At 41.1% G+C, this 27,699-nt stretch overlaps 1 protein-coding gene across 2 annotated transcripts; it reads right to left on the bottom strand.

Moving 5' to 3' along the window:
* Positions 1-27,394, bottom strand: SIAH1 (siah E3 ubiquitin protein ligase 1). 2 transcript variants are annotated; one of them, XM_081507952.1, is made up of 2 exons: positions 27,181-27,394; positions 1-1,976 (listed from the first exon to the last, which is right to left on the bottom strand). In XM_081507952.1, exon 2 carries the CDS (start codon positions 1,972-1,974, stop codon positions 1,126-1,128), a length of 849 nt encoding a protein of 282 aa, XP_081364078.1. In that variant the 5' UTR covers positions 1,975-1,976; positions 27,181-27,394; the 3' UTR covers positions 1-1,125. The 2 variants fall into 2 exon arrangements, with proteins under 2 accessions (XP_081364078.1, XP_081364077.1); XM_081507951.1 differs by lacking the exon at positions 27,181-27,394 and adding an exon at positions 4,431-8,124.
* Between the last annotated feature and the right edge of the window lie 305 nt (positions 27,395-27,699).

Here is a 27,699-nt window from a genome sequence, read left to right as displayed (position 1 = left end):
TTTTTAATTTGCCAGATATTCTTTTAATGAGAATTATAAAAGACCAAAAACATTTTTCTGCAAACTGCCTTTTTTTTAAACAAATGATTTGCTTTTAATTACAAATACTGTGTGAGACGATGCCTTCTTTTGCAAAACCAATAAATACAAGAACAAATTTTAAACATATGTGATTTGTCCAAGATATGTGGGGGGAAGGGGAGCCTGATTTTTTTTCCCCAGTATTAAAAAAAAAAAAATCAGTACTCCCTAACCTTACAAAGAATAAGTTTGAAGGTATGACTCAACTGGAGAAGAGAGGGGGACCATTTTATAGCTGCTTTAAATAGCTTCTGATAATTCTTCCGATGTTATCTTTCCTTTCTGAAACTCATATCTTCACAAAATAGTTGAATTTAAAATATTTCTAATGAACTGATTAAAGGGGGAAAAGAAAATATGTATTGAACACATGTATAAATTTTACCATCAACAATTATGCATATCAAAAAGACACTAACTTTAAAAGGTACAAAAAAAAGTGAGGAAAAACCTGAATTACAGAAAAGAAAGTCAAATTTATTTAATGAAAAACTAGAATTAATAAAAATTAGCAAATACACACACAAAAAAAATATACACACACAGCAGCACTATGTATTGACTCACATAGGGGAAAAGCAGTGGTCCAAGACCACTCAACATGGCTTGTCAGTTAAAGGGAAAAAAAAAATCCAAACACACTCACGCGCGCACACACACGCACGCACACACGCTCACAGGCACACAAAAAACAAAACAAGAACCCAGCATTTTTCAACGGTACACTCAATCTACAACAAACACAAATTCAGAATTATTTTACAATGCTTCCTTTCTTAATACAAAAGATGCCCATCTTGGGTGTATATATATATATATATATATTTATTTTTCAGTGGTTTACTGTTGACTTATTTTTAAATATATTAGTGTTATTACATGCAACTGTTTCCTGTATTTAACAGCCTTTCCTTTTATTTACCTTCATATGTCTAGCTTCCACCTACCAGAAGTTTTTGGTTGGTAGGCAGACAGGTGCCTTATTCTCTGTGAAATTGAATGCAATGGTTTTAAACACTGGCCAGAAAATGTTTGATTGCCATTTCAACACATGGAAATAGTTACATTGATGCCTAAATTGCCGTTTTCTGCAAAGAGCTGTGCAATGCTGGTGTCAAAGACTAGGCAGTCACTATTCATAATGGCTGTTGCAATTCCCTCATGAATAGATCGAGGAGTGGCTTCCCAAGTCAATCGCCGCCTATGACCATTTAGCTCAAGTCGATAAGCAAAATTTTCAGCTTGCTTGCGTGTTCCTATCAGCTGTACAATTGCAAAGAATTGCTGGTGACCATCGTATTTTTCCTGTTTCTCCAAGACTAACATGAAGTGAAAGCCAAAACAGGACTGCATCATCACCCAGTCAACAGCACCAGGAAGATTAATGTCTGTAGCAAGGAAAACTATGTCCTCTCCCTGCAGGGTTGTGATGGACTTATGCTGATGCATCAGATGTGGCATGACAGCATCCAGAGAGCCTTGCCATTTACAGGAAGCACCAGGGCACGGACAGGAATAAGGCCTAAACTCACAGAGCTCTTCGTGGTCTGCTTTTTCTGTGTGTGGCAGAGTTATTTCACATCCAGAAGAGGCATATTTACAAGGGAAAAGTACTGAATTGGCCACTTTCTCCATAGCCAAGTTGCGAATGGATCCCAATGGGCCCCGGCAAGTTGGACAACATGTGAGCTTTGGGCGACAGTTGCTACACACAAGATGGCCGCTCTGGCACTGAAGAATGGGTGGTAACACATAGTCGAAGCAGACCGGACACTCAAAGAGACTCGCCAAGTCATTGTTGGAGGCAGTTGTGCCCGTCAGGGCAGGCACCCGCTGGGACGGCGCACACTTTGAGGTTCCGGTAGGTAATGCTGTTGCAGTCTGACGGCTCATTTCTGTAATAAAAAACACAAATAAAAGTATAAGGAGGCAGGAGAAAAATAATTACAACTATAACATGTTTTATATAAATAACATTTACTTGCCAAAAATACTTTAGTGCAAAATTTACTGCAAGCAAAATAAAGGAAAACAAACAGGGTTTAAAACAACACAGATCACACGAAATATGTGCACTGTACATTGGATAAAATCGGTTTTCACAATGTTCCAGAGCACATTCCCTTTTTCTAAAAAATTGTTAAAAAAATCATCCTTGGATGGACTAGATGGAATAAATGCTAAAATAGAAACTTGGATCCTAAACAACTAAGGACCACTGTATAAACAGTTTAAGTTCAATGGAATCAGTTTTGCCTGGAATTTCCCCTGCCTCTCTGTGTTCAACCGCCCTACTCATTCTGTTTCTTCCCCATGCTTAAGTCACTGTTGACAGCCTCAGGGAGTTACACATGATCCAAAGGATCACCAGGGTACTGACTTTTGATTACTCTTCCTAATGGTGAATATTATCTGCTCAAGAGATCTATTTGGGGAAGGGAAGGTCTCCTGCCATCCCATCATCCATCTCCATGGAATGTTAACACCAGCTAGACCTTAATCTTGTTTCCTACTGATCTGTGACCCCCTTCAAAAGTGAGGAAGTATACAGGAGAAATAGAGGGCCACCCTCTAAAAGATGTGAGTCTGGTATTTGGAAGTAAATCATTCTGTTCTACTTCCATTCTACAATATAAATCAGGTATAATTTGCAAAGAGGAAGGAGAGTCAGGAAAAATAAAGAAGATAAAAAGCATCAGAGAGACTCACACAACATTAGGGGTGAGGGACAGAGTCAACAGATAAAGAATTCCTTATACTCAGAGTTCACCAGTGTTGCTGAAGCATTCATCAGCACAGTACTAAACAATATTTAAGAAATAAATGCCATCTGGAAGAAATGATCAACAATGTTTTAACTAACTTGTCAAGATAAAACAAGCACTTTTCCCCAGCATATAGTGGGCTGCTTTCTTGGGGATGACAAAAAATCAGTCCATTAATGTCTTAAGAATATATACTCAATAACCACAAGCCATATTTCCACAAAATCAAAATTTAACAACTCCTAAAAGTTAATGTTTCCTAAATTATAATTGTTATTCTGTTAGAAAGAATTTAACATTGAAAAAAATAATGCTGGTTATCAATGAGACCACATAAATGCAATTTGGGTTCTATTACTCATAGATACGGCGTCCCAGGTGGCCCGGTGGTAAAGAATCCGCCAGCCAAGGCAGAAGACACAGGTTTGATTCCTGGGTCGGAAAGATCCCCTGGAGGAGGAAATGGCAACTCACTCCAGTATTCTTACCTGGGAAATCCCCATGGACCAAGGAGCCTGGTGGGCTACAGTCCATGGAGTCACAAAGAGCCAGACCCCATGTACTGATCGACCGAGCACAAGCACATACAGATCCCTCAGGGACAGACACCTTCAATGAGGACTGAGAGTGAAACCTCTCCCCCAGGAAACCCCAAAACACATCAATTCCACTGTCACCAAAGGAATATTCCAGAGTTCAAGGGGAAACAAAAGTATCACAAGAATTCTATCATAACGTGGCTCATCACATGGATTTAAGACAACAGGAATCAACTCTCATTACTGAAGCCCTGTATAACCAAAGTGTTCGGCCCAACAAAAACACTACAAAGGAACTCTCATGAAATTCAGTTTACCCCTGAGATTTTTTTCTGCATATGATGATCCATGCATTTTATTTTAGGTCACTAGTAAAACAATGGCTTAGCACTGCCAAAGTGTCCAGTATGTATGCTTACTTCGTGGTCCATTTCATGCGGCTCATTTAAGACAGCAACATAGTAACTGAGAAGTGATTCCCTGGGCACAAAATCTAAGCTGATGCCTTTCAAATCACTGGACCAAAAACAGCTGGTCACTAAACTCAGTTTGTATCCAACATAATATAACTACTAAGCAAGAAAAATATTACTGTTTAATTTTTTGACCTAGCAAAAGTTATTCATTTATCATTAATAGTCCAGACTCACATTTCAATATACATTATTACTTTTCCAAACGTACAAAGCACAACTTAATATTCCTATTCAAAGTGTGAAAACAAGTAAAATATGGCTTCTATTTCTGGTGAATTTAAGTATTACAGGACAGTAGCTGCTAAAACTTTCCAAAGCTCGGAAGGTGAAACTCAGGACATCTTCACACAGAAAAAGAATCCCAACACACCACAGTAGCTGTGCAGTAGGAACCAAGGACTGAAGTGTCTGGATAGCTCTGCAGTCATGACATAACCTGAAGTTTGGTTTAAACTGAGAACATCACTGCCAGCTCAATTTTGTTGCAGCAATTCCCTGATCCATTTCAGAGGCTCAAAACAACTCTCCCGTTTCACAGTTTAAGCAACACAGTCTCTTAATGGCAATACCTTTTCTCTTCCTTGTCCCAGATGCTGGTAAACAAGTGAGCAAGACGCCTCTCCAGGAGTACAGAAAAGGTAAGGGAGACTTCCCGGTCATGAGAAGTCGGATAGCTCATAGCCTTTCCCCCAGAAGCAAAGACAACCTGCAATAGAGGGCTCTCCTGGATACCTTCTGTTCCTAAACATGTCCCGGGTCTAGTTTTCAAAAGAAGGCACATGCCCTACTCCATACAGTCCATTCACTCCTCAGAAGCACCGGCTACTGAAGAAGAGAACTGATGCCCCTTCCTGTTCCAAGAGGAGTCGACCACACCTCCCCATGAGCTCAAATTCGCCTGCGTCTCCAAAAATGGGAGCCATTGCTGAGCTGTCCTCTGCTGGGCCCTAAACCTTCGTCTGTCTCGGAAGTCTGTCTTCCCCAAATTCATCAGCTAGGCTTCTGCCAGCTCGGTGAAGAACAGGGCTGAAGGGTGCGTAGAGGCGACTGGTCGACTACGTGCGCTCTCGGTGCCAGCTCAAGCTACTACTGCAGGATCCGGCCTGCAGCTGGAGAGCCTGCGCCAACGCAGTGCCAGGCGGCTGCAGGCTCTCTCTGCACAGGGCGGCGGCTGCCGCGGCTGGCGAGAGGCGGGGCGGCGTACGGGGGCGGGGCTTAAGGCTCCGCCCCACTCTGTCTGGGGCAGCTCCCAAGCGGCTCCTGGGCAAGGAGCGCGCAACTCCCACCCAGGCACCCAGCCAAGTAAAACCCGGCGTTAAAACCCGGCGTAAAACCCCGCGATCCTCAATCCCCGGCGATACTGCGCACGCCTCAGCACTTCCATCAGCTTACTAGAAGGCTTAAACACTCCATTTCTGTAGGCCCAGTCGGATATCGGCAATTTTGCATGGTTTCAACCCAAAGTCTACATAGAATATATGGGAAATACGCGACCAGACAAGCACACATCTCTGCACTATACTCTGCCAGTTAACACTGCGGAAGCTAGATTTTTATAAAGTAAAAGCATTCTCCCTACTACGTTCAGTAACTATTTAACGGGCGTTAACTACCTTATTTCCTCAACTGTAACTCACTTCTCCATTTTTACCGCCATCAGCACCTTAAACTCCTTCTCCCTTCTAGAAGGTTTTGTAGTGCGAGTAGTAAGCACACATAACCATATTTAACTCCTGCTTTAACCTCCAAATTTAGATTTTATTCTCTTCCCACTATAGGAAAACCATCTTAAACGGCCTCATTAAACAGAGTAGCTTGTTTTGTTTTTAAATAAGCATTACCCTTGCCCCAATAAAGTACAGGGCCTCAAATCTGCATTGCGTCAGCTCAGGCATTCAGAGGTTTAACCTGTCATTACATCATACTTAGTGCAGCCTTTAAAGGCACCGAGACCTGGTAGTGGGGCGCGAACCCTGTGCTGTAAATTGGCCATTTCAGCATAAAATTTTAACTCGAATCACTTCTCACCTTATTAATAGTGTGTTCAATTACTTCAATGTCATTTTGGTATTAGGCTACAGAAAACATCATTAGGAACAGAAATATAATTGAAAATAGTCTGTTCACTGGAAAATATAAATTACAATAATCTATCTTTTAATTTTCTAATACATATTCATTCTAGATAGGTTTCAGGTTTCTAGAGCTGGAGACTTCAAATGTTTTAGAGTAGAAAAACTTCAGATAGATTTAGGACAGAGTCCAAAAATGTAAAAACAAGTAAATGGGATGACATATTTCTCAAGCAAAAAAATGTTTTCCCAAACTTCCAAAGAACCTATGCAAAAAGAACCTATATACAAAGAACCTATACCCAGATCCTTACAACACCATCTAAAAATCATTAATCTGCGGACAAACCTCTGAATAAGTGAGTCCGGACAGTAAAAATGGAAGTGTTCTGGAGTCATCTACACTTGAATTCAAACTCAGTCTTCACCACCTGCTCAGCTGTAAAACTGGGACAACACTAGCCTTGCATGGCTTTTGTCTGGATTCAGGAAGATGGGTAAGTTATATATATCACAGGTGGTACATATTCCAAAATACGTAAGTGCTCACTTACACAACTCCAAAAGTTAACTTGTCTGGCCTAAAGTCATCAACTAGTTAGAGACCTAGAACTTGTGGGTTCCAGATGTACACTCCAAAAGATGCCTTTAGCTTTAATAAGTTTATCAAATATGTCTACCAAAGAGCAACTACCATTTTAACTAATTTTTAGCACAATATAGTAGAATTTCTTGACTAGGTAGAACATTTATTTAAATTGGTTTTATGAGATAAATTTTTACAAAAACTACATTACACTAAGACAAGCCCACAGAATCCAAAGTTAGCAAAATTCCAAAATTTATCAAGAGTCCACTATTACTTACCCTTTCTAAAATAAAGCTTACATCTCAGGCCCCGTTTGGTATAAAGTTTAAATAGACTTTAATTTAAATAAAAACATTTTAGAATCAGCCTTTAATGTTGCCTTTGTAATTTTAGAGCATTTAACCATTGCTATGCCACATTAACAAACTTATGACTGAAGTAAACAGATTCAAACTTGTAGTCTCAATTTCATGTGGGAACCTTTTTTTCCTATTATAAATTATAAATGACTAATGAACAAATTTCTCTGATCAATTGTAGCCTTGTGCCTGGGCATTTTAATGAACACACAACAATGCTGTGCTTTTCACTTTCTTGCAGTTGACAAAGGTTGCCATGACCTGCAAATAAGGCCCCCTCATGGAGCCCACCACACAATTACACTGTGGCAAGGCTCCTGAAAAATTCAACAGCTGTGAACACTCAGTTAAAAACCAAACTTCATTATAACACAATAATGCCAAGGGGAAAAAAAAAAATCAAGCAATCTATTTTTAGTTTCCAGAACTGTACCAAACTAATGGTAATTTTAAAAAAGTGTATATAGTATTTTCCTAAAAGCTCTGATAATTCAGAAAACGCTGTCACCACAGAATAAGAGTTATATATCCAGTAAGAGTAACGATCTGAAGTGGGGGAAGTCCAGGACAAAAGATCTGATAGAAGATGCAAAACCAGAAGTCTGAACAAAGGTGATGACAGTAAATGTAGGGGAAAATGCAAACCATAACTTAAATGTATAAAGCAAAGTATATTTGCTTTTTACTCCCTAAATCACTGTATTTTGAGGCTTCTATACTTAGTAAAAAAACAAACAAAACAAACAAAAGTACTTAATCAGAACCCATTAGGCACCATGCGAAATACCAAACTGTGGTAAGAGATGAAATGCAAAGTAGAACTGAGATGCCTGTGAGATATCTAAGAGATGGAACTCTTAAACTCTGCTGACGGGAATGCAAAATAGTTATCACCATATCCTCGTCACTGCAGAAAGTCCCACTGGACAGCATGATTCTATATCCTAATTTTACTTCACTATTATCCTTATTATTTTTATTTCACACTGAATCTACATTAACCTCAAAAATGAAATTATAAACATCTCCCCAAACAAGGCAGGTCAAACCTCAATCTTAACAATCTGAAGCTCTTGCATAAATTGCACAAGCTTAGAATTTTAGTCATACCATTTACCCCTAAGAATTACATAAATCCTGCTGTCTTCTGATAAGTAACTACACAGATCAAAAATCTAACATCACTTTTATTCTCATTCCTCTGCAGGTAAACTTTTCTACCCTGACAGGTGGCTTCTAGGACTCTATCTTTGGAAGAAATTTTCATCAGAACATCTAGATATATGTCATCAGCACTAGCCAAACAGCAAGTATTTTCAATCTCAAGACAAACCTTTTACCTTTGTGGACCTTTCCTCTAATTGTTCTTTTTTAACTCTTACCATTACTCAGTTCTTTTCTTCACATAATACTTATACTGACTCTTCTGGATCTATCTTCAAAAGTCATATATTTTTTCTCATCATTCCAATCCTTGCTTGTACTGCATTCCAAGAGAACTCAAGTTCTAATTCATAAATTTGGTTTTGCTAAGCTTACTTATCTTCTGATGTGCCAAAGCATTTAATTATATAGATACCCTCAACCTCCAACAAGGGAGCAGAGAATGATGGAAGGAACAGCTGCTTCCCTTTCCTTTCCCTGAAGTTGGAATGGCCACAGAAATTCAGATCGCACTGCTCTTGTACTGTTGAAGCTGAAACTCCAATACTTTGGCCACCTCATGCGAAGAGTTGACTCAATGGAAAAGACCCTAATGCTGGGAAGGATTGGGGGCAGGAGGAGAAGGGGACGACAGAGGATGAGATGGTTGGATGGCATCACTGACTCGATGGACATGGGTTTGGGTAAACTCCGGGAGTTGGTGATGGACAGGGAGGCCTGGCGTGCTGCAGTCCATGGGGTCACAAAGAGTCGGACACGACTGAGCGACTGAACTGAACTGTACTTCCTTAACCTTTCTATTAAAGTTTCCATGTTTAATTTTCATGTCCCTCATTGAAGCTTCACTCTTGGTTAGAGGTTTTGTTCTCACTGCTATAACCTAAATGGTTCCAGGGTCAGCAAACTAAATAAATAAGGAGGCAGAAAAGGGACTTTCTTCTATTCTCAGTAAAACAGCTGCCCCAGATGTTCATTAACAAGCATACGTATGTACCAGGTATTGTCCTCAAGGAGCTTCCAGGTTAAGCATTTATCTCCCATGTTATAGAAAAGAAAATGGATTTCAAAATAAATTTCAGATCACAGAACTAGTTTAAAAAAAAAGGAAGTTGAAGAGTTATGTGACTAAGGAAGACTTAGGAGGGGTGGTAAATGGCATACTAGGCAAACAGACATTATGAAAAAATTTTAGACTTGGAAAAGATCTTAACCAACTCTCTCATTTTCAGAAGAGAAAAATGACACAGAAGAACTTGCTAAATGTCATATAAAGTAGGTCAATGTTCTAATCTGGGCAATGTTATAATTTCCTAGATTCCTGTAAAGCAGATATTCTTTGGACATTTTCTAATTCAACTTGAAAAAATAACCTTTTCTGAATTTAAGTTTAGTAAGGTTCAACTGTTTCCACTGTTTCCCCATCTATTTGACTGCAGCTATGAAACTAAAAGACGCTTACTCCTTGGAAGGAAAGTTATGACCAACCTAGACAGCATATTAAAAAGCAGAGACATTACTTTGCCAACAAAGGTCCGTCTAGTCAAGGCTATGGTTTTTCCAGTGGTCATGTATGGATGTGAGAGTTGGACTATAAAGAAAGCTGAGCGCCGAAGAATTGATGCTTTTGAACTGTGGTGTTGGAGAAGACTCTTGAGAGTCCCTTGGACTGCAACCAGATCCAATCAATCCATCCTAACCGAGATCAATCCTGGGTGTTCACTGGAAGGACTGATGTTGAAGCTGAAACTCCATCCAATACTTTGGCCACCTCATGCGAAGAGTTGACTCATTGGAAAAGACCCTAATGCTGGGTAGGATCGGGGGCAGGAGGAGAAGGGGACAACAGAGGATGAGATGGTTGGATGGCATCACTGAGTTGATGGACATAGGTTTGGGTAGACTCCGGGAGTTGGTAATGGACAGGGAGGCCTGGCATGCTGCAATTCATGGGGTCGCAAAGAGTTGGACACGACTGAGCGACTGAACTGAACTGAAAACCCTTTAAACCTATCTGGCCATATAAGAAAAAATTTGTCTTTACTGTCTTAAAGTTTTAAAAAATTGAGGCCCCCAAAAGAGCATTTTGTCAATGTGGTTTATATGCATTAATTTTTACAATATTAGAAATTCAAGTTAAGAACTTTAAATATATGTTAAAATTACCATCACATTTTTTTATATAACATGTAAAAATCTACATGTTAAATGTTTATGAAAAATATCTTCCATAATAGGGAGAAGAGCATCTATGTTTTATGTTTTTTGCAAATCTTTTTAATATGATACAATAAGAAAAATCAAAGTTGGATATTTCATATCTGCTCAGTTGCAATGCAGGAGACCCCAGTTCGATTCCTGGGTAGGGGAGATCGCTGGAGAAGGGATAGGCTACCCACTCCAGTATTCTTGGGCTTCCCTTGTGGCTCAGCTGGTAAAGAATCCACCTGCAATGCAGGAGACCTGGGTTCAATTCCTGGGTTGGGAAGATCCCTAGAGAAGGGAAAGGCTACCCACTCTAGTATTCTGGCCTGGAGAATTCCATGGACTGTAAAGTCCATGTGGTCGCAAAGAGTTGGACACGACTGAGTGACTTTCACTTTCTGCAATTAATCTGTGAAGACACCACATGTCATGAAGCCTCTGGGAACCTCACTTTACTTTCATGTCTCATTATTATGAAAAACAGCTTTGACCCTCGAAGGGTCTTGAGAACTCCCAGGTTCCCTGACCATTAACTTCTCATTCAGAAGCTCTCCAGCACCTAGGACAGTACCCAGTCCAGACCAGGTACTCAAATATTTCTGAAGGAATAAATAAATCAAGTACAACAGTATGAAGGATTAGCACATGTATAACCAGAGCTCACTCATCCCTAATGACTCCTCGGTAAAATATATCTGTTGCTTGAAATAACCTTAAAGAGCGTGAATTCACAATTGAGTCTTAAAATTCACTTTAAATAACAATATTTTACAACAACACTATGCTTATCTTTGACAAAGGAGCAAAAGGCAACAACACAATGAAGAAAAGAGAAGATTTCAACAAATGGTGTTGGAACAGCTGGGTATCCATAGGCGAAACAAAAAAAGAAATTTAGACACAAATCTTACACCTTTCACAAATTAACTTGAATCACAGACCTAGTAAAATATAAAACTATAAAAATTCTAGAAGATAACACAGGAGAAAATCTGGAAGACCTTGGGTCTGGCAATGACTTTCCAGAAAAATCAAAGGCATGAACCCGGAAAGAATCGATTCATCAGCTGGACTTAAAAAATAAAAATGTCTGCTCTGCGATAATGGTCAAGAGAATGAGAAGACAAACCACTGACTGGGAGAAAATGTTTGCAAAAGACATATCTGATAAAGGACTGTTATCCAAAATATTGCACAGAACTCAACAAGAAAACGAATATGCCAATGAAATGGTGTGCTGCAACTACTGAAGCCCCCGGGCCTAGAGCCCAAGCTCCGCAACAAAAGCAGCCACCAGTGAGAAGGCCATGCAAAGACCAGCCACCACTCAGCCCAATGAGAGAAAGCCCGCACAAAGCAATGAAAATCCAGCACAGCCAAAAATGAATTAAAAAAAGAAAAAGGAGAAAAAGTGGGCAAAAGACCTTAACAGACACCTCATCAGATATACAGATAGCAAAGAAGCATATGAAAAGGTGCTCCACATCATTTGTCACCAGGGAAATGCAAATTAAAACACAAATAAGATACTACCACACACCTTTTAGAATGGCAAAATCCAGGACACTGATAACACCAAATGATGATGGGCATGTGGAGCAACATTCATTGCTGGTGGGAACGCAAAATGGTACAGCCACTTGGAAGGCAGTTTAGCAGTTTATTCAAAACTACACGTATACCATACGCTTCAGCAATCATGATCCCCAAAATTTATCCAAAGTAGTTGAAAACTTATGTCCACACAAAAACCTGCACACAGATGTTTCAGTTCAGTTCAGTCGCTCAGTCGTGTCCGACTCTTTGCGACCCCATGAATTGCAGCACGCCAGGCCTCTCTGTCCATCAACAACTCCCGGAGTCTACCCAAACCCATGTTCATCGAGTCAGTGATGCCATCCAACCATCTCATCCTCTGTTGTCCCCTTCTCCTCCTGCCCCCGATCCTACCCAGCATTAGGGTCTTTTCCAATGAGTCAACCCTTCGCATGAGGTGCCCCAAGTATTGGAGTTTCAGCTTCAACATCAGACCTTCCAATGAACACCCAGGATTGATCTCTTTTAGGATGGATTGATTGGATCTCCTTGCAGTCCAAGGGACTCTCAAGAGTCTTCTCCAACACCACACTTCAAAAGCATCAATTCTTCAGCGCTCAGCTTTCTTCACCGTCCAACTCTCACATCCATACATGACCACTGGAAAAACCATAGCCTTGACTAGACGGACTTTTGTTGGCAAAGTAATGTCTCTGCTTTTAAACATGCTATCTAGGTTGGCCATAACCTTCCTTCCAAGGAGTAAGCGTCTTTTAATTTCATGGCTGCAATCACCATCAGCAGTGATTTTGGAGCCCAAAAAAATAAAGTCTGACACTGTTTCCCCATCTATTTCCCATGAAGTGATGGGACCAGATGCCATGATCTTAGGTTTTCTGAACGTTGAGCTTTAAGCCAACTTTTTCACTCTCCTCTTTCACCTTCATCAACAGATGTTTATAACAGCTTTATTCATAATTCCCAAGATGCGGCAGCAACTAAGATGTCTTTCTATAGTGAATGGATAAACTGTGGTACATTCATACAATGGAATATAACTCAGAAATTTTAGAAAATGAGCTATCAAGCCACGAAAAGATATGAAGGAACCCTAAATATGTACTGCTAAGTGAAAAAAGCCAATCTGAAAAAGCTACATGTTGTATGATTCCAACTATACAACATGCTGGAAAAGGCAAAGGTATGGAGGCAGTAAAAAAAATCAGTATTTGCCAGAGACTGGGCGAGAGGGGATGAATAGGTGGATCACAAAGGATTTTGAGGGCAGTGAAATGATCCTGTATGCTCCAGTTGTGGGTACATTTGTCAAAACTCATATAGCACTAAGTTGTTTGTGTAGCCACTAAGTCGTGTCCAACTCTTTTGTGACTCCATGAACTAAATAGCCCACCAGGCTCCTCTGTCCATGGGATTTCCGAGGCAAGAATAATGGAGTGGGTTGCCATTTCCTCCTCCAGGGGATCTTCCCAACCCAGGGACTGTACTGGAGTCTTCTGCATTGCCAGGTGGATTCTTTACCATTGAGTCATAAGGGAAGCCCACAGCACTGGGTGAACCATTAATGTAAACCATGGACTTTGGGTCAAACTAGATGCCACATGTCGCAACGGAAGACCTTCATGCTGCCATGAAGATCAAAGATCTCACATGCTGCAACTAAGCCCCAGCACAGACAAATAAATTTTTAAAAATATTAAAACAAAAACAACAAAAACAGACTTCTGAACATTAACTAAGATCAAGTATATGGAAACATTTGGTACATTACCAACAACACACTTATGCAACAAATCACCAAATTAAAAAGACCCAAATTACCCGAGATTTTACTGAAAACTGTTGTTTCAGCCTATTGTAATCATTTTCATAACCTCAGCCTGGGACTGTGTCTGAAATGTGATAAAGATAACAAAGTCTGCTATGATAGAAGCTTCCAACTGACCACCTACCAACCTGTAAAGCATCATGTCAGGAGCTTCATACAGTCTATACTCATAAAGGCTGTATCTCCATCTTGTACATGAGGAAACTGAAGATCAGAAAAATTCAGTAGTAATAAGAACAGAGCCACACTGTCTGCTTTGTCCCTGAATCTTATTTTCTTTCAAATAATCCTAAGAAAAATATGTATGATCTTCTCACTCGTACACAGAATATTCAACTTCACATCCAACTAATCTTCAATATTCATAAAAACGGACCAAAAAAAAAACCCGCACCTAAATTCTTTAAATTAAACCTGTAGTCATAGCAAGTAGCTGTTTTTGAAATTTTTTGTATTAAAGTGGAATAACCTAACAGTCATTAAGCCATTAGATATTAAGTCAAACCAAAGAATCAGGAAGAGAAGAGGAGAAAAATAAGAGTTAAAGAAGCAGGGTACTTCTCTGGAAGTCCAGTGGTTAAGACTCCGAGCTTCCACTACAAGGATCTTGGGCCAGTCCCTGGTCAGGAAACTAGACCAAACTAAGATTCCACACGCTGCATAGCAAGAATAAAAGAAGCGGGAAGAGATTAAATAGGCTCTCGACCTTTTTAAGTCATACCACATATCACTAAAGAGAATTTTGGGGAACTCACTTGAAATTATTGAAACCATACCAGTCATAATTACAACACAACCACTTCTGCAATATCACCAAGACTCACAGTGTCTAGATAAAAGCAGCCAAATTCTCATCATTTAGTTACCTAAGTTTGAATACAACAATCTGATTGGGCTTCATATTCTCTCAGGATGTAAAACTGTCACACATTCCAGTAGATCTTTGCTCTTTTGTTCCATCTTGATGTTAAACTATGTTTTTAAAATTCTTCCCTGTATCTTGTACCCAGTTTTACACTGTAACATACAACCCATCCACCTTCCCTTTCTTCTTGACAAGTAATGGTAGGTAAATACACAGAGAACAAGAACTTTAAAGCAGATCAACACTGGCAGTAACCTACAAAGAGTTGGTGATACTAATCTAAATAGAAAAGAACACACAGCTTGAGAGATGAAGAAATTAAATGAGATAAAAAGTCACACTGTAGAGTCTTAATACGTTATATGATTGACAGTTCTTTACTACTTTTATAAAACAATGGAATATATAGAGGAAAATGCCATATTAAAAAATTCATGGAGCCTCATTCAAACTAAATTACACTCCTTTGAAATAGTTAAAGAGGCTTTCCTGGTGGCTCAGATGGTAAGAATCTGGCTGCAATGTGGGGCACCTGGGTTTGAGCCATAGGTCAGGAAGATCCCCTGGAGAAGGGAATGGCTACCCACTCCAGTATTCTTTCCTGGAGACAAGGATGGACAGAGGAGCCTGGCGAGCTACAGTCCATGGGGTCACACAAGCATCACATCTCAAACTCTAGCCAAATCATTTGTTATTTTGAATAAGAATATAACACATGAATTAACTTAGACTCTAAATTTCATCAAACTAAGATTCCATTCTCTGGGTAGGTACCACATTTCTCTACAAAAACTTTTCTGTTTTATTCTCTTGGGTTTAGTTATTTTAAAAACAGCATTAGCACATTCTCAATCATCTGAATCCACCTGTTAGCCATGTAACTGAATGCTCCTGTTTACAGTTATGGTCACACTGGCTCCAAGCTGGTACTACAGTACTCTAATTATGGGAAGTTAAAGAGAAAAATAGAGGGGGACCTAATATATAAGTGATGCATTTGTGTGAAGTGAAGCCCAGATGACATCATGGTTTTCACTGAAGCACTAACACATTGGTAAGAAAACACATCATGTGGTGACCACACATACGGGATAACTTTGGTGTGCTCAACTCAAAAAGAACCTACAGCCTAAGTCAATTCCATAACTCATGTTGTTTCAAGACTTCAATTTTGCAGGCAGTATTCAATACTTTCATAAATTAGTGTAATTTGAGTTTTACTGGTTTTGCAGTCTTGTTTGTATTTCATTTGCAAGTTTTGAACTGTCACCAACATCAGACGGAGTTGATCAGATCACTGGTTCCCGCTGTGTAAACTGTCCCTGACTCTACACACTCTTAGTTTTCCTGTCTCACCAGGTGCTCCTCAGTCTCCTTTACTGATACCTGCTCTTCTCCCCAAACTCTTGATATTGGAAGTTGTCTATGGTCCACTTTTCTTCACTTTGGTAATCTCATTCACTTTTGTGTTTTTAAAATTTCACTGATATTGCTATGGACCTCAACATTTTTATGTCCAGATTAAAAAACAAACAAACAAAATCTCCCAGATTTGTCTTAAACTACGGATGCGTACACCCAGCTGTCTCCTAGACATTCCCACAGCTTGCGTGCATAGCCACTCAGTCACGTGCAACTCTTCGCAAGCGCACAGACTGTAGCCTGCCAGACTCCTCAGTTCACGGGATTCTCCAGGCAAGAATACTGGAGTGGGTTGCCATTCGCTCCTGCAGGGGATCTTCGCAACCCAGGGGCTGAACCTGGGTCTCCTGCATTGCAGGTGGATTCTTTACCATCTAAGCCACCAGGGAAGCTCCAGACATTTCTACAGGAGGGTGGTCAAAACTGATCTCCTTATCTTCTCCCAGAATACTCAACCAATAGCCTTCCTCTCTCTTCATGGAAACTTCATCCTTCCAGATACTTGTTCCAAAAGTCTTGAAGTCATCCTTGATTCTTCTCCACATATTACACATGTAAAACCACCAGGAAATCTTGTACATCCCCGAGAAATGAATCCAGAATCCAACCACTCCTCATCACCTCTACTACTACCATATCATTATCTTTCAACTGGATTACTGCAATACCCTTCTAACCAGTCTTCCTGCTTCCATCCTTGTCTTCCACCCCACCCACCAATTCAGAGCACAGCAATAAGAAAAAAAAAAATCCATTAAAATCTCCCATATCCAGGAAAAAGAAATCCTACAACAGTCTACAAGACCCTGCAGAATGATATGTCCCCATTACTGTTTGACTTCATTTCCACCTCTTTCTTCCTCACTGGCTGACTGGTCTCCTCGTTCCCTAAGGGTAGGCTGCTCCTTTGGGTCTCTGCCTCAAATCCACAAGAAAATGATTAAGCACAGAGAAAACAGAGCAGAAAAGACAAGTATTAACTACAAGGAAAATTATACAAATAGTTCCAAGAAAAAGTAACCATTTACTATATGGCTCAAACTGTGTAACTTTTACAGTCATAATAATGCAATCAGAAGATTATGATGTTACTAAATAAGGCGAGTATAGGAATGGTAAGGGTCTGTACATGTGATAGGGGCAGGAAAGGTAGTTAAATACACAACAGGAGTAAGGCCTAAAACTGAAATCCTGAAGTAACAACATAAGCATGTTATCTAGAGACAATGAAGGTAAATAAAATATAATCACGTCAAAGAGGTTAAAGTAGTTGCCTCTGGAAAAAGACATCTGGAGAAGAATGGCAGGTAGTTTTTCTTTAAAAAAAAAAAAAGCCTAGCAGAATATTTCATTTTGAATTATTTGGCATGTAAAACTCTAGACTTACAGAAAAAGAAGTTCAAAAACTTGATATGAATTGTCACAAACATCATGCATTACTTAAGAAATTAAAAATATAAATTTGTTTTCAAAGATTTGATTCCAAGTATTGGCTAAGATCTGCGGAAACATACTTTCCCTACACTGTTGGAAATGTCCACTATGAAGGTTTCTAAGAAGACCTGGCAGTTTGTTTCAAAATTTAAAGTTTGTATACTCTCTGACCCAGTAGTTTTTCTTTCAAGAGTCTATCCTATGACTTACACATTGGCAAAGGTGTATATATATGGATGCCTACAGCAACCCTATTTGTAAGAGCAAATAAACTGAAAACTGCTCTAGATGAAGAAAGTGACTAAATGATGGTCCATACAACAGAATACCATGCTGCCTTTTTTCTTTTAAATAAACAGATTCATACCTACTAACATATAAGAATCAAATTGTTTAAACAGGTAGAGAAAAAAAAGCCCACAGACTATGTTACAATCCCATTTATGTTAAGAGAAAAAATAATATTGAGATAGCTGTCTTTTTATATATGTATGCATGCTGATGGTGATTGCAGCCATGAAATTAAAAGACGCTTACTCCTTGGAAGGAAGGCTATGGCCAACCTAGATAGCATATTTAAAAGCAGAGACATTACTTTGCCAACAAAGGTCCGTCTAGTCAAGGCTATGGTTTTTCCAGTGGTCATGTATGGATGTGAGAGTTGGACGGTGAAGAAAGCTGAGCGCCAAAGAATTGATGCTTTTGAACTGTGGTGCTGGAGAAGACTCTTGAGAGTCCCTTGGACTGCAAGGAGATCCAATCAATCCATCCTAAAAGAGATCAATCTTGGGTGTTCATTGGAAAGTCTGATGTTGAAGCTGAAACTCCAATACTTTGGGCACCTCATGCGAAGGGTTGACTCATTGGAAAAGACCCTAATGCTGGGTAGGATTGGGGGCGGGAGGAGAAAGGGACGACAGAGGATGAGATGGTTGGATGGCATCACCGACTCGATGAACATAGGTTTGGGTAGACTCCGGGAGTTGGTGATGGACAGAGAGGCCTGGCATGCTGCAATTCATGGGGTCGCAAAGAGTCGGACATGACTGAGCGACTGAAGAAAAAAAAAACATACATACCATGTAATGGGACAGAAAACTAGAAGGGCATTCAAATTGCCAAACGTGGTTTAAAGAGTTAAGGTAAGGAATTAGGAAGGGGGGAAAGGAGGTCAAGTTCAGAACCAGAAATCACAAAGACTAGAGCTGGGACCACTGAACTACAAAGACATACACAAAATATCAAGATGGAAGAGCATACAGACCACAGAGTATAAACACCAATTTCATCATTTGGAATTATGCAGTTCAAGGAAGCCCCTCAAACATGTATAGTTACTGACAAGTAGTAACCATTTAAAGGGAAAATATCTACAATGATTAAGTCAGATCAAAGAAACTGACTTTAAAATGTCTATGGCTATCTTAAAAGAATGTGTAACACACACAGACTAGAAACTACACTAAAATGTCTACAATGGTTACACTTTCCAATTACCACATTATGAATGATCATGAGGAAGGTGGGAGTTGCATTTCTGTATATATTTCTCAAATGCTCCATAAAACATACATATATTACTTTGGGGATTTAAAAGGATTAAATTTTAGTGCCTATGTTGTGTCCCCACACCTTCCTGCTAACGAACTGCTAGTAATTTCATACAGAAATTTAAATATTAAGAGATCAAGAGTTGATTTTGCCCACTGCTTTCTCTTTTTCTTAAAATGCCTCAAATAGATGAATACTTCCTTATAGGGAAAAATTATTTAAAAAACAGCCTCTTCACATTTTAAAAACCCTACATATTTCAAATACATGTACATATATTTTACTTTGTATTTATAAAAAAAAAAACACACAAAACCTTAAACTTAGCACTTTAAAAGTTAATTCTAAAAGACAAAATTTATCTGATCACCTCTCCAAGCAAAACCAAAAGAATGTCTGTAGAAATTAACTCAGAAACTATCTGTATTAACAAAATATCCAAAGCTGTTCCCAACAAAACTAAATTAGGGACCCTGACAAAACAAAAAAAAACCACAACTCAACTTTAGCTGAGCTCAAAAGAGCTAAAGGGTAAAACACAAAGGCAGGAAAAAGCAAGTTTTTAACAATTAGATTATTTCATTTAGTCAAACCAAAAACTGAAGTAAAAAAGTTAGTTTAGAGCACACTTAATTTCACTGTAGCAACCATTACTAGGTAAGCCTGTCAATTATGACAATAATAACTATATAACAAGTACAATACTTCCTATAAAATTCAAGACTGGCATTGAATTCTTTTCATTTTCTAAGAAAATATTTCTCACTGGTAATACCAGCTTTATAAATATAGATTCATTTGCCAAAGATTTTTCCTCCATTTCTTTTTCTACTTTCATGTGCTCCCAACTCCCCTGCTATTCAAAATAAGCAAAAACAAAAGCCACAAGTAAGTTCAACATGACTGGGCAACCTCAAACCTAATAAAAGGTCTTTGCCAATATCATTTGGGTCACTGTGGTTCAAACCTGGAGAATCCTAATGAACTGTATTACCTGTATCTTTCAGCCTAGAGTTCTGGAAGACTTATTCCCCCTCCCAACAAAAATAAAAGTAACGGGATACATGGGAGCTGGTCACAATGGTGTGCAAAATGCATTAAGCTGTATCCTTAGAATCTTGAGTACATTTCTATATGTAGTTATCCTATACATCTTCAAAAAAGTTTACATTGTGGGGAAAAAAGTAATACTGTGGCTCCAGGTATTCTACAATTTCCTGAGAAGAGTAAGTACCAGGCATCATAGCTGGTGACATATCACAGAATCTTCTCTCCTGCCCTCTGCTCAGTTTCTCCCTCTCTACAATGTCTTCAACCGGCCATCGTGCAGTAATCACTAACTATATAAACACTCAACTGATGGCTTCACTCATACCTCCTTTAGAACATACAATAGAAGCCATCAAAAGCTGACTTACCACTTCCTTCCCTCCTCTTGGAATGGAAGAAGTGACCCAGGCCTTTGGGCAATGTCCTCTCACCTCCTCAGACTTCACACTTCTATTCCCCCTCTCTCCCGCATCTGTCTCTTTCTACTGGACCATTCCCTAACACCTGAACACGCTCTATTATCTCCCATCTGGCTTCTGTGATGTTCCTTCTACCTCACTGGATCACTCTGGATGTCTCATAGATCCCTTAAATCCAACATAACAGAACTTCGAGTTTATTTGCTGTCCTTCTGTTTTTTGAGTTTTATTGTTATCTGCAAACCCCCTCCTAGTTCTTTCATTCTTTGTAAATAGCACTATGATTCACAGTTGCTCAAGCCAGAAACCACCTAATTCTTTCCTTCCCTCACCTCTCATATCTAATCCATCAGTAAGCCCTGTTAATTCTGTCCCCAAAATACATCTCGAATCCATCCACTTCTCTTCATATTCACAGCCACCACCGCCTTAATCCAGGTCATAATCAACCACTGTGCTTCCTGATCAAAGTACATGTGTTAGTTGTGCAGTCATGTCCAACTCTTTGCAACCCCATGGACTGCAGCCCACCAGGCTCCCCTGTCCATGGGATTTCCCAGGCAAGAATACAGGAGTGGGTTGCCACTTACTTCTCCAGGGGATCTTCCCAACCCAGGGATCTGACCCGGGTCTCCAGCAGTGCAGGCAGATTTCTTTACTGAACCACCAGGGAAGCCTGATCAAAGAAATGGCCTTCTCTTCTCCAAAGAGCTAGGCATTTGTGCTCAGTCGTGTTCAACTCTTTGCAACCGCAGGGACTGTAGTTAAGACAGGCTACTCTATCCATGGAATTTTCCAGGCAAGAATACTGGAGTGGGTTGCCATTTCCTTCTCCAAGTAACCTTTCTGACCCAGGGACCTAACTCACGTCTCTTGCATCTCCTGCATTGGCAGGCAAATTCTTTACCACCTGAGCCACCAGGGAAGCCCCCCCTCCCCAAAGAGCTAAAGCAATCTTAAAAGAAGATTATTACTCCTTTAATTAAAACCTTTTGATAGCTTCTCAGTATCCTTAAAATTCACATTCCTTACTTTGATTCTGCAGGATCTGATCCTTGCCTATCTCTCCCCCTCATCCATTTGTTCCAGCAATACTTTCTTTTCTCAATTCCTGGAACAGTCCATGTTCATTTTTGCCTCAAGGTCTTTACTTCTGCTGCTCCTTCAACCTCATATTCTCCCTCCTCTCCTTCAAAGAACTCCTTATCCTTTTAACATAGCTTAAATAGCAACGCAGGGCTTCCCAGGTAGCTCAGTAGTCAAGAATCCACCTGCCAATGCAGGAATCACGGATTTGATCCCTGGGTCAGGAAGATCCCCTGGAGAAGGAAATGGCAACCCACTCCACTATTCTCGCCTGTGAAACCCCATGGATAGAGGAGCCTCTCAGGCTACAATCCATGAGGTCACAAGAGTTGGACACAACTTAGAAACTAAACAGCAAATATCACCATTTCTCACAGCAAGACTCCCTCCCACCATTACTCTACTCCTTTATAGTATATATCACAATAATTCTCCTTTCTTCCCTTATCAGAATGTAAGTAGTAATAGAGAAATTAAGTAACTTATTCAACAACTAATTTTTTAAATTATTTAAGTACTTTCTCTGTTAAGTAACGTGCTTTTAAATGCAACAGTAAGCACTGTCCCTGCTCTTGCAGAGCTTAAGGTCACAAACAACAGTAAGTAACAGATGATAGACACACATCCAGATCTGGCTCTTAACCACTCAGCTACACTGCCTCTCTAGCTGTAGGACATTGGATCAAGGGGCAGCAATATGCTTAGTAGATGTTCACATGCTAATGGAAACTAAGGCTTGGAGAGGTTAAGTCATCTGCCCAAAGTAGCACAGACAGATTATCTGAGGAATTAAGTACAATCATGAGCAAAGGCACAGATATGTTTAAGTATGGAGAATGTTCAAGAAACAAAAAAGAATACAGTTTCATCATGTATGGCAAATTAGAAATGCTGGAGGATAAGGCCAGAAGAGCGTAATAAAACAGTGTGAAGGAATTAGCCATTCAATAAATATCCACTGAGCACCAACTACATGCCAGCAACAGTAATAAACTCTAGACAGGGGTGATCAAGGCAAAGTCCTCATAGAGACTGCAGTCTATATCTGGGAAGACAAAGTAGAAGAGAAAAATTACAGTTCAGGGGAATGTATCTTGTAGTAGGGCCAAGCAGAAAGTGCTATGGGAACACTGAGAGATGACATCCAATTCAAGGTGGGGCATCCAGGAAGAGCACATCAGTTAAGTGATGTCCAAGCTGAGATTACAGAGGTTAGTTGGAAGAGAATATGTGGTGTGCAGAGGCACTTGCAAGTACGTAGTTGAAAACGGCAGGAAAGTAACAAAAGCCAGCTTTAGGAGGGACTGTCGACTTACTATCTATATAGTGTCAAGGAACTTGGGACTTTAAACTGAAGGCTTTAAGTCACCTATGTTAGAAAGCTCCCTCAAATGGCAGTAGGAAAGCTGAAGGGACGAGGCAGAGACCAAAAGCAAATAGATATTTACAAAGCAGAAGAGGACTGAATGCACACGTGAAAACGAGGGAGAGAAGCAATGCCAGATCTCTGGCATTAACCAGAGGTAGAAAAATCAGGGCTCTATGACTAAATGATACAGAAGATGAGAGCCTTGGATGGTTGGAAACAAAGATTTTAGTTTAGGATACATAAAATGGAAGCATCTTAGTATGTGGAAGTGGAAAATTATATGCAGGGAAAGACATGGTTAAAAGAATGAGAAGATAAACCGCAGATTGGGAGAAAACATTTGCAAAAGACATATCTGATAAAGGACTGTTAACCAAAATAAAGCCCAACTCTTCAAACTCAACAAGAAAACAAACATGTCAATTAAAAAAATGGGTAAAAGACCTTAACAGACACCTCATCAGATATACAGATGGTAAAGGAGCATATGAAAAGGTGCTCCACATCATTTGTCATCAGGGAGATGCAAATTAAAACAAAAATAAGAAACTACCACACATCTTTTAGAATGGCAAAATCCAGGACACTGAAAACACCAAATGCTAGCGGGCACTTGGTACAACAGGAACTCTCATTCATTGCTGGGGGAATGCAAAATGGTACAGCCACCTCAAAGGCACTCTGGCAGTTACTACAAAACTAAACAGGGACTTCCCTAGTGTTCCAGTGGCTAAAATGCTGAGCTCCCAATGCAGGGGGCCTGAGTTCGATCCCTGGTCAGAGAATTAGATCCCACAGGCTGCAACTAAGAGTTCACATGCTGCAACTAAAGATCCCACGTGGTGCAACTAAGACCCAGCATAGACAAAGAAAAAAAGAAACTAAACATATTCTTACCATATCCAGCAAATCATGCTCCCTGGTATTTATATACCCAAAGGAGTTGAAAACTTATGTCCATACAAAAACCTGCACACAGATGTTGACAGCAGTTTTATTCATAATTCCTAAGACATGGCAGCAACTAAGATGTCTTCTGGTAGGTGAGTAGAGAAATAAACTGGTACACTCAGACAATGGAATAATACTCAGCGTGAAAAAAGAACCAAGCTATCAAGCTACAAAAAGACATGAAGGAAATTTAAATGCACATGACTAGCAGCCAATGTGAAAGAGGTACATACTCTATGATTCCAATTATGTAACACTCTGTAAAGGAAAACTATGGAAACAGTAAAAAGATCAGTGCTTGCCAGAGGTTATGGAAGAGGGAGGGATGAACAGGTAGACCACATAGGATTTTTAGAGCAGTGAAACTTTTTCTGTGATACTATTAACGGTGGATACATATCATTTGTCAAAACTTGTAATACATAACACCAAGAGTGAACCATAATGTAAACCATAACCTTTGAGTGATAAGGTGTAGGTACATCAATTGTAACAAATGTATCACTGTAGTGAAAGATGTTGATAATGGAGGAGGTTATGCAAGAGTAGGGCAGAGTATAAGGGAAATCTCTGAACTTTCTGTTCAATTCTGCTGTGAACCTAAAGCTGTTCTAAAAAGAAGTCATAAAAAAAAAAAAGAGAGACCTATGAGCAAGAGAATACACGGGTCTAGGTTTCACAAGCAAAGAAATCTGAGTGTCATAAGAATATATTAATAGAAGTAGTAGGTCAGGAAACAAGTCTGTACTGGGTGTCAGCCACTGAGGATATAGGAATAAAAGACCACAATCCCTGCCCTTTTGCAGCAGAAACTCTAGGAACTCTAGCAATGGAAAACCAAATGACTCAAAATGTATTAGAAAAATCTTTTTTAAAGAAACCATTAAGGATTTTTTTTTAGGGAGGAAAAGTTTATACCTAGGTTTTTCTTTAGGGGTGGGTAGGAAGTCTGAGGTTTTCATATATTGATTTTGTTTGTAGTGAGGTCTAGAGCAAAAATAACCAAAACTTAAAACATAAGACGTACACTTCATAATTATAACTGAAGTCTGTAAAACAGATCTATGCCAAGAAAAACTTCAATCTCTAGAAACCAAGTAAATCCATTCCCTCAAAATACAATTTTAAGTGGTTGCTCTGCAACGTTACTGCACTTTGTTTTCCCTCCTTATGTAAGACCTGTTTTCTAAACACTGTATAAGCTGAAAATAAAATCCTATTCTCCATATTACGTCATTGTTGCCATAGCTAGATGTTTCCTTTGTAACTTCGATTAATCGTAGCCTAACATTCTTTTTAATTATAGATATTAAAGTATATTGCTCTACAACAATTTTGTAAAAATTTCCCAAAGCTTAGAGAGAACACATTACACTAAATCGAATTAAATTTCTGAATTTGTAGCTTGTGTAACAGTTATCCTGAAAAGTTCCTCATCTATCATTTACTGTACTTCAGCTTAAAATATTATTAAATGTTCAATTACGCTGCAAAGTGTCAAGAGGGGTCATGCAAAGCAATTCTGTAACAGAGCTGAAGAAAATATTTTGGCAAAGCCAACTTTAGGGTTGCAACTAATTATTCCAGATCACATATGTCTCTTGTATATTTTAATTTCCAGAACAAAAAATTACACAATTTGTACGCTCCATCTGAGGTCAAAATCTACTTGTCATGAACTTCTAACAGCTAACCAAAATCCTCTCCTCCGCAATTTAAGCCAGTATCTCCCGAACAAAATTACCAGACCATTACATTTATCACCACACTACACTCTGCTCTTCAGTAATGTCCAAATGAGATGGTGACACCACAGACACCTAATAATCAAAAACTCACTGTTCCACTTCCCAAGTTAAGACCTCAAAAGCAAACTGACCCATGAATTTGATTAAATTCTACATCACACAAGACTTACCCAGATGTCTTACTACAGAAATTTTCCAACGCCATCATCTTCAAATGCCTGGACATCTATCATTTAAACCTCTTGTTTTCATTTTTAGGAACTAACAAAATGCACTAAAAGAAAACCTACGCAGTTCCAACATAGCCAACATGCCAAAATAATCTCATAAATTTAGTTATTAAACAACAACAGCCTTGGCAGCAAAGATTTACTGAGCACTTATCATAGGCCTGCCACTGCTCTAAGCCTTATGCCCTTCACCTACTATCTCATCAATTCTCCCAACAATCCTACGAGGTAGGTACTGTTATTACCCGTATTTGGCAGATAAAGAGAAAGAGGCACAGAGAGGTTAAGTATCTTGCCCAAGGTCACAAACCGGTGGGGCAGGACTGGAACCAAAGCAGGTAGTCTGACTTCAGAGTCCGGGCTCCCAACGTTCAACTGCTGCAAAGAGTTAACAATTTACCCTTGACAGCCCCTTATCAAGAAATGGTAAATGTTCAACAGTCCGATCCCTGTCCTATATCCGTGCTCACGGCTTCTACGACTTTGACAAATCAGCTACACCATCTGATTTTCCGAACACACAAACTGGACTTCTCTGGATGTCACAGCAAATTCTGAATCTTTCCAGGAACGGGAAATGAAAAACCTACGCAACGCTGTGGCCCAGATTATCCACATTCCTAAATAATAAATCTGGGAGCGTCCAGAAAGGCCCCCCAAACTACCCGACAAACGAAGCCTAGGAAAACCAAGGTTTGCAATAAAAAGCTGGAGATTCCCTGGCAAATCGTTCACGCGATCTCCTCTCTAACGACATAAACAAGGGAGGAGGCTGCATTCTTCCCACCGCACAATGAAAGCGCAGGCCGGAGCGGGAAAGAACGCAGCGCAACCGGGGACGACCGCTCCTGGGGTCGGGGGCAGGCAGGGGAGGCCAAGGACGGCTGAGTCGCCCCGTCCTGCCCCCGGGCCGGTGCGGGGAGGGGCCGGAGGGAAGGGCCGGCCACGGCCCGCACTCAGCTGACCTCCGCCATGTTGGCCGCAAACCCCGGGACCCTTCACAACAAAGGCAAGCACCCGGGCGCAGGGAGCGCCGGGCGCCTCCCCCGGCCAGGCCCGCCTCCCAGGCGCGCGGGGGCCGGGCCGGTCGGCGAGGAGGCCCTTCCCCGCCCTCGCCCGGCCGCGAGGGGCCGACCCCCGGCGCGGGCCTGCCGGGCCCCGGGCGCCGGGGGCGGGGGCGAGCCGGCTCGCCTCGGCGGGCAGGGCCGGGCAGGGGAGGGGAGGGGCGGGGGGCGGCGCTCGGCCGGGCGGCCGGGCTCGGGCCGAGACAAAGGCGCCCAGCTCCGGGGGCTGCCCGCACCCCCTCCCCGGCGACGCGACCCGGCCCGGCCGACCTTCCCGCCCGCCGCCGTGACCGGGCCTGGAAGTCCTCCTCCCGCGGAGCCCCTGGCGACCGGCTCCTCCCTCCAGGCCGGGCCCCACTTACCTGTGGGCGGAGAGCGCGCCTCGGACCCCGGTCCTGGCTCAAACGCGCTCTGTCGCCGCCGCCAACCCCCTCCACCGCGGGCAGCGCCACCGCTTCCTCCTCGTGCCAACACCGACGGGACACTCTGGGCCTCCGCTGCCGCTCGAGAGTGCGCCCCGCAACGGCCGCCCCGGCTCCCCCCTGGCCGCCGCCGCCGCCGCCGTTTCGCGCGTCCTCGAGCCCGCCGCGCGCTCCCGCTAAATACCACACACTGCGGCGGCCGCCATGAGGAGGCGCGGCCCCGCGCGCCGGCGGCCCGGAGGGGGCGGGGCTTCCATGGACGCGCAGGCGCAGAGGCGCTCGCGCAGCCGGCGGCGACTTTCGCGGGTCGAGGTGCTGGGTATCGAGGTCGGCGTTTGGCGCCCGGGCTCTGCGGGCACAGTTACTGTGACTGAAGACCTCGCAACCAACAAACACTTGAGCATCGCGCTCACGCCCGCAATCGTCCCCTTCTGGGGAGGAGCAGGGCTTCGCTGCCGC

The sequence above is a fragment of the Giraffa tippelskirchi genome, chromosome 7 (assembly GCF_054371585.1).
Source record: "Giraffa tippelskirchi isolate mGirTip1 chromosome 7, T2T-mGirTip1v1.2.pri, whole genome shotgun sequence".
Lineage (NCBI taxonomy): Eukaryota > Metazoa > Chordata > Mammalia > Artiodactyla > Giraffidae > Giraffa > Giraffa tippelskirchi.
The sequence above is the reverse complement of the archived record's forward strand: the minus strand, read 5'-3'. Positions and strand labels throughout refer to the sequence as shown.